This window comes from Poecilia latipinna, unplaced genomic scaffold, assembly GCF_001443285.1.
Source record: "Poecilia latipinna isolate Pla-1442-1.1 unplaced genomic scaffold, P_latipinna-1.0 Scaffold429, whole genome shotgun sequence".
NCBI classification, from domain to species: Eukaryota; Metazoa; Chordata; class Actinopteri; order Cyprinodontiformes; family Poeciliidae; genus Poecilia; species Poecilia latipinna.
The window spans coordinates 144,617-152,553 of NW_015113045.1; the positions used below are offsets into that span (position 1 = coordinate 144,617).

The 7,937-nt window shown below is 38.9% G+C and overlaps 1 protein-coding gene across 2 annotated transcripts in view; it reads right to left on the bottom strand.

The window, feature by feature from the left end:
- Nucleotides 1-409: 409 nt before the first annotated feature.
- The window catches only part of nudt4a (nudix (nucleoside diphosphate linked moiety X)-type motif 4a), a 15,240-nt gene continuing 7,712 nt past the window's right edge, over nt 410-7,937 (bottom strand). The window contains exons 2-5 of one of the 2 annotated variants that reach the window (XM_015038093.1): nt 5,464-5,574; nt 3,257-3,301; nt 2,970-3,057; nt 410-728 (exon numbers count right to left, since the gene is read on the bottom strand). In XM_015038093.1, coding sequence (XP_014893579.1) covers nt 526-728; nt 2,970-3,057; nt 3,257-3,301; nt 5,464-5,574 — 447 coding nt within the window. In that variant the 3' untranslated portion in view covers nt 410-525. Of the gene's footprint in view, nt 729-2,969; nt 3,061-3,256; nt 3,302-5,463; nt 5,575-7,937 lie in introns of both variants that reach the window. The other variant, XM_015038092.1, reaches the window with a different exon arrangement.

Here is a 7,937-nt window from a genome sequence, read left to right on the forward strand (position 1 = left end):
TCATTTATTGCAACAAAGCTAACTTTAAACCAACTCATATAAGAAGAAAACTCAATCTAGAGTGTCATGAGGGGAAAGGAAATGCATAAAATTGTTCTAAAACATTCACACACTTGTGGCTGCTACCTCTTCTTGCAACAGGAAATTATTTGGCAGTGAGTCAGAGTGGGAACAGAGCTTCCTCTTAAGGCCAACATTTCCCAGTTTCAGTCTTCTGGAAACCACCAACACACTGGGAACACTGAGGTCAAACATGTAAGACCCCGGTAAGAACTTCACTTCACAGTAACCGAACCCCTAAACGGGGGATGCATTTGATCTGTCAGCTGCTAACTGTTGCTTTAATGATCCAAAAATACACCTAGAAAGCATCACAGCACTTTTTAAGGGCTACTACTTTTTTGTTTGTTTGTTTTTGTTTTAACTTCCTGCAAAATTAGTATTGTTCAAGTGAAAAACCTGTGTTCATAAAGCAACCAATGCTTCAGTATAGTCCATCGGTGGAGGAACTCTCAGCTGTAAGGCCTATCTGTTGAAGAGCTCTGAGTCCTGCGCTGAGCAAACAACATAGTGAGGGGCCTTGCTGTCCATCGTTCGGGGGCAACACACAGGCCCGTAAGGGGGGCTGCAGGTGTCCGCGAGTCTGCAGAGGTACTCTGCGTGGACAGGCTTGTGGCTCTGCAGCACCCTGATGGCATCCTCCACCTTGAACCACTTCCTCTTCCTACCTGTGGAAATCAAGAGGAAGGAGAAACAAGCAGAGTAAAAAGTTTGAGTGTGACTTTGTAATGTGAATTACATAAAATAAAAACGTGACCCGCAGTTATTTTAAAGGTGTTTGATATTTGAAATGTATCCCGTCTCTCGACAGCAGAGTAGCTCATAACAATCATTTCTAACTGCTCCTGTTAAAAGTGCCTGTGATTGTTTACTCCATTCATCCACAGAAATAGATTCAGCCTGTTAACAGGGAGCGATGGGGGGGCAGGAATGTTTGAGGTGCCCAGTTGTTTTCCAGTTATCACTCACCGCAGCCAGCTCTATTCTCCTGCATGAGAACTGTAACCAAAGCAGACGGAGTTTAGCTGCTCTAACTTTTCCTTCCTGCAGCTGCTGAACTTCAACGTATAGATATTGTGGAGCGTTGTAAGTCCGGCCTTTCTACACCGTTCCCCAATTGTAACAGGTTCTGCTGACTGCGTGAATCCTTCAGAAGTTCCGCAACTTCTGATTTTGCTTTTTGAAAAATGACTAAAGTATATTTCAATTACAGTTTTTAGAGCTTGGTGAGCATAAAACACAGTGAATGTAAACAGAAAACACTGCGTGGGAGAAAATAAACACAAAAGGTCCTTTCATTTTATTTGACGCAGAAGGCGGAGACCTTAATTATACAGTGTGGTGAGAGGAGAAAATTGCTCACTTTTGCTTGGCCAAAGAGAGCAAAAGTTCATCAAAACCAAACAAAAGAGAAAGTTTCCAAAGCAATTTGGAATAAACCAAATAAAATGTGTGTCAACCCAAAAATGTTTTACTATCTACTGCGTTATATTGCGTAAAATGGGATAAATGTTGTAAAATCGACTACTTTTTCTAGTGAGTGTGCCACCTTATTTTTTTTCCCCCTTTTTCCAAACTTTATAATCTCCTGACCATCCTGGACTAAACATTTGCTGATCTATACACAGTTTATGCAACCAAGAGGTTACATAATTATAAGCTGAGTCAGTGGGTCTAGACCAACTTTACCAGAGGGGCCGGGGTTGGTCCAGAGTTTATTCGTGGGGCCACAGTATAAAAGAATAACATCAGAGAAAGTAAAACGAAAACAGTTATGTATTAGAGTTAAATATCTCATAGTTAAAACATTATCAGAGTCACAGAGACACTTCTTGCTCTAGAACTGCAGGTATCAAGACCCCTGATCAACCTGATTAAAAACTGTGATCCTATCTTAATATGCCTGCAGCTAAAAACACAATACCTTAATTTTAAGTCATTGTTATAGTAAAACTGTGAAGGTAAAAACATAAAATTGGTCCAAGGGAGCACTAAGGTACAGTTTCTGTACCAGTGAATGTCATCTTTTGTGACAGATATGCAATAATGTGATGGGGTGAACCAGTTAATATCCACATCTCTTGTGGTCAGATTTGCTTTGACTAAAGTAAAATAAAAATATTCATAATGCAGAGTCTTTGTCCAGATCAATTATCACATTTTACAAGGTTGTCACCAAACGTACGTGGTTAAAAACGAAACTAGTGCTTACGTTAACCATATTTCCGATATTTACATCTGAATATTTTTCACACTTGCAGCCTTTTTCTATTGACAATGAAAACATTATTACAAGTTCTTGGTCTGATGAAGGTTTTGCAATAAACACTGACCACAATTTCAATAGCAACAATCTGCTGTAAATGAGATATGTACAATACACGCTTCTTTTTCTGAAAGAGGATATAAAATACATTTGGCAGCAGATATAAAGATCAGCCACAGCAAGAAGTCAGCATACATGCTTCTCTACCTCTACTCCTTTTTGCAAATGCCACATGAAACCCTGCCGGACTCCCCAAAACAATCTTAATCCTCATTGTTACAACATCAGAGTGTTTACATATCCCTTTACAAGTGTCAGGATGTTTTCTTTGGCAAAGCCTAGCCAAGCAACATGCAGCTGCATAATTTCCAAATATTAGCTTCAGAATAAGTCCTTGGCTGTTACTTTGTAAAATTACCCAAAATCTGCAAGTAATTCTGGAGCAAACTGAACTTACACTTAATTTTTTTTTTTTTTTTTTTTTTTTAAGGTTTTATCAGCTCTAGTGGCCTTTATTTGATAGTTAGTTGACAGGAAACCTGACTTTATAAAATGTTATGCAAAAAAGAAGTTCAGTCAGTAATCTTTTATATTATAATGTATTCCATGATGTGACAAACAGGGAATTAAAACTGAAGTATACCAATGTTAACAGAGTCCTCCCAGTCCTCCAGTGTTTCTGTCACAATAAGAGCGTAGACGTACGTCCTGTGCTTTCTGTCTTGATTGTGCTGCTGAATAGGAAGAGAAAATAAATTATCAGCTTTTATACGAACTCTGTGAACACAATCTGTGAATGATTTTATCTGAAACAGTTTACCTTGTGTTCTCTTCTAGACATGATGACAGGGCATTTTGCAGGATTTCCTGCAGCGTGATTTGTTGGACTCTAAAGTTATAGTAACAATGCAAGCCAGTTGACAGCCTTACCTCAAATATCCCAAGAAGTCTGCCAAGTTTTCCCTTCACACCAGCCTGAAATGAAAAAAAAAGAAAGTGCATTAAAGGTTGGGAATATTTTTCAATATTCAGTAGTAGAAATCATATTTACATCCCCATAATCTGAGAAACAAAGAAACTGAGGCGTTTCAGTGAGAACAGCACAACCACAGAAGAAGAGCCATAAATTCACCTGCTTCATCTCAACCTTTAGTAACACTTTATTTGAAGGGGGTTGAATAAGACTGACATGACACCTGTCATGAACATCAATAAGCCTTCATGAATATTTATATTCATAATATTTATGTCATGAAGCGTCATTCGGTAAATTATGACACTTTTAATACAAAGTTGACATTATTCAAAATGTCTTTGTTATGACAACTTGACATTAACCAGGAAATCATTACTGTTTAAACTTTACCTTTAATAACATAAAGATACCTAATTTTTAAAGTGCAATCAGTAATACTTTTATAACAAATTTATATCAGTAATGATTTCTTGGTTAATGTCAAGTTGTCATAACAAAGACATTTTGAATAATGTCAACTTTGTATTAAAAGTCATAATTTACCGAATGACGCTTTATGACAACAGTCATAAATATTCATGAAGGCTTATTCATGTTCATGACAGGTGTTGCGTCAGTCTTATTCACCCCCCTTCAAATAAAGTGTTACCCAACCTTTTTATGTTCTCAAAAGTAACAAAGATTAGGAACAGCTGCTAGAAACGCTGTATAAACTGTACACATTCGTCTTTTTGTAACTAAGAAAAAAATGCTCTCCAGGAGCTCCTGGCCAGTATTTTGTTTGCTTATAGCAGCACAGATCTCTCGTTTTTAGAACAGTTGGAATAACTGAGGAGATCACTATTGCAAAAACAGATAATTTTGCCGACGACGAAGAACGGCTCTGTCGTCACAGAATAAGCAGATCTTTATACAACAATTCATTGCTATCTAAAGAAATCTGTCATGTATTGTTTTAAAAGGAAACGCTGAATGAAATCCACTTTATATTTTGAATAATTAAATGTATGCTAGGTCCGGAACGATGTAAGGTTTTCGATGTTCAAATAAAGTGGTGAATGTAATCCTGCTAGGATTCAGTGATTATAAATGATTGAGAACAGTTTCCCCTCAAATAAACAGGGAATAGATTTCCTGTACATATTTACCAACATACTTGTGATTATTATTATTATTGTCATTATTGAGTAGCTCCACAGAGAACAATAAAAGCTTAAAGGACAGTTAATAATTAGATTTTTTTTTTTTTTACTCTACTGTACTCAAAGAGTCTCTTAAGTATGTGTGTAATGTTAGTTTAAACATTAAATATAAGCTTGAAAAAATATTTTTAAAGAAAATCTCCCCTTGCAGTGACCGTGCAGCTCGTCTATATCCGTGTGCACGTCATATCTGTAACGTCTGGGTAACTGGGGTAACTGGAAACTCTACCCAAATGTCACAGCCATCTTTCAAGGCTGTCAGCACACCATCTGAGCTGCAGCAGAAGTTCACAGCTCGCTCTGCTGCGAAACATGTTGGAAAACGACCAGCGCTCCACTGTAGTGGACCACAGACCTCATTAATGGGATATTTACACAACACTGCCAAATATTTCTTCCCCTCATCTGGGTTTCCTGTCATCATATGACCATATCGGACTATGAGAAATGACGACATTGATGAAATTAAAACAATACGTGCTTAATTTTACTGGCTTTGTGGAATGTTGCAGCATCATACCAGTGGTTTATCGCTCTTAATTAAAGTTACTGTCACTCATTGCAGTGTGGTTTAAAAAGGCTTCCTGCTGGATGTCATCAAACTTTATTTGATTTTTCTATTATTCAAATAAATCACTGATACTGCAAACCGTATCAGAATAAATCTAGAAAAAGAAATCAACCACTTGAACTTGTATCCAAGTCCAGAGTTCCCACTCGTTTCTCTTGTCAAAATTTAAATACTTCTGTGAAGTTGGCGCATATTATTGGGAAAGAGGCAGGGTTCGAACCCAGAACCTCCAAGTCAACAGAACTAACAATTGTCCCAATCAAGAGTCTGATCATTAAATCTATGGAAACGCACTGAAAGACATCATTATGGACCCCAGCCGGCCAACCGTTTAGCGCCAACACGATCCAGAAAAACGAGAGAAGTGTTTGTTGTGTTGCAAACTCACCTCTTCGTACACCTCCCTGACGGCAGCAACACCGGGCTCCTCGTCAGGCTCCATCCCTCCTCCAGGAACAATCCATTGGTCTGGATGTCGACTGCTGCTCACCAGCAGCACCTGCAGAGGAGAGGGAGCTCCATCAGGCCTACAACAACCCAGACGCAGCACACTCAAGTCCAGAGTCTGCCACACAATGAAAGACTTTCCCCAGCAGCTTATACTGGTTATGTGATTATTTTAATTAACATAAAGAGGAATCTGAATTTAAAAACCAATAATTGTGTTTGCTGTAGTGTCCCATCAGAGTTTATTGGTTATTTCTGCATTGAATCATCCATGATTTCAGGTCCAGTTACTCACAGATTCATCATGACTGAAAATGTAAGTCACACTTATATTCAGCTGACAAAATAAGACACTGAAAGGTTAAGTCAAAAGTATCAACGTAGCATCTGCATAAACTATTTTCAGCTGATTTAAGACAGATAAGTCACCCCCACCTTTAGCTGTACCCGACATCAAACTGACCCACACAATGTTCACATAAGAGTAATCCCGGCTTCAGCTAACCAAACGTACACGGTCAACTCCTCCGCCGCCAGCGTACAACATGCACAGCTTCCCTTGATGGCGGGGACTGACTTCACACCAGCTCTGAAAAAGTAGCCCTTTAACACCCAGTAAAACTCAGCTGTCCAAGGTGAGGTTTCAAACTGCTCAGGGGTGTTTGCGATCATGTTGAGATCAGATACTACGGCAAATAACTGTGGAATAAAACTCCAGGAAGAAAAAAGTTGCGGAACTTTATTTAGAAATTGTTTTGTTAATCTAAATACTAGCACTGCTTTTCTTAGGGTTCGTATCATTTTATATCATTTGCTGACCTGATTTTGCGGTGTACCTTCAACAAAACGTACGAAATGAAATTTTTTTTGCTTTCTATTAATGCACCGAATTAAGTTTTTAACTCAATAAAACATTAGTTTTAACAGATGATGGAGGTTCATCTTCCAACAAAGTCTGTGCTTGCATATCTAATTGTGTTACTAATTCACCTGCTGGGCACTATATGGGGACTCTGACTGTTCATTGTTCATCGGAGGGACAGCCTGGGAAAAGAAACCGTCTCTGTTGGTTTTTACAAATAGCGCTTTATAGAGTCAACGTCTGGTTAAAAGTCCAAACAGTTTGTACTGAGGATGTGTCGGCTCTGCTGCTCTCTTCCTGACACCAGAGGGTCAGCCCTGATGATCCTCTCTGCAGACCTCATTGTTTGTTACAGGATGATCTGTTTTGACTATTGTGGGTGAGCCAAACTACAGCGTGATGAACGAACAAAGGACGGACTGAATGCAAAGTTCTGTGGCTTGAAAAATAGGTACACCCCAAAGACAGACAGACGGGCCTCCATCCCATTCTCTCCAGTGTTTTACAGCCTCTTCTTTTAACAATGCTCTGAACTTTCTTCCAATCAACTTTGATCGGCTTCCCTGTCCCTTCCCTTCTCTGTAAAGCTCTCCCTCATGTTTTACAGTGGGGGGGATGTTTTCAAGGTGACTTACAGCATATTTTGTCAGGCAAAGTACATAACATGTTTGACAATCCTAAGGAAATTATTCTTTCACTTGTTCTCCTTTACAATGAATTAATTAAGCTAGCTCATGTGATTAAGAATCAATAGGAATGTCTTCCATTGTGATTCGTTGCGTTTATGAAAACCCTGACAGATGTAGTACTTGTTAAAAAAATGAAGCGGTCAGGCCAACAGACATCAAAGAGAAACAGCAGTTCTTTACTCCACCAATTTCCTGAAAGCTCCCGAGCCGTGCTGTTTGCAGCGTTTATGTGGTGTTGCAGGTAATTAAACGGCGCAGAGGATGAGAGCGGTGGTGCTTCTCCTCTGAATCCCAGAGTCCATTAAAGCCCTTCTCTGAGGACAGTAGAAACAGCAGCGGCTGGCTCTCCAACACAAACACGTAACCCTCAAAAGCAGTCTCACAGAAACACCATGCAGAACACGTAGGCACTCGCACGTACGCGGCGACAAGGCTTTTCAAAAACCCACCGGATCAGCAGTTGCCTTTTGGTATGAAAACAACAAGAAGCTTAGCAGAGGAGGTTAATGACCCCAGCAGGCACAGCACACATCACTGGGAGCTCAGAGAGCTACAGTACGGCACCAGCGGAAAATTTGGGAATGTTTTAAAGTTTCAGATAATATTAATATGGATAATATTTCCATTATAGGTACAGAAATGCAGAGCATTCAACTTATTCATCAGTTTCCCTTCATAAAAGTGTAAAAAGTCTTTATTGTAATAATGGCCTAAGTCATGTTTTGCAAAAAAGTGAGTTTGGCAAAAAATAAAATAAAATCACCACTTCTTTCTTTCCAAAACAAGTTTTAGGCAAAAAAAAAAAAAAAAAAAAAAAACACCTTTTTTTTGGGAAGGGGAAAATTTTTTTTTTTTAAATTTAAA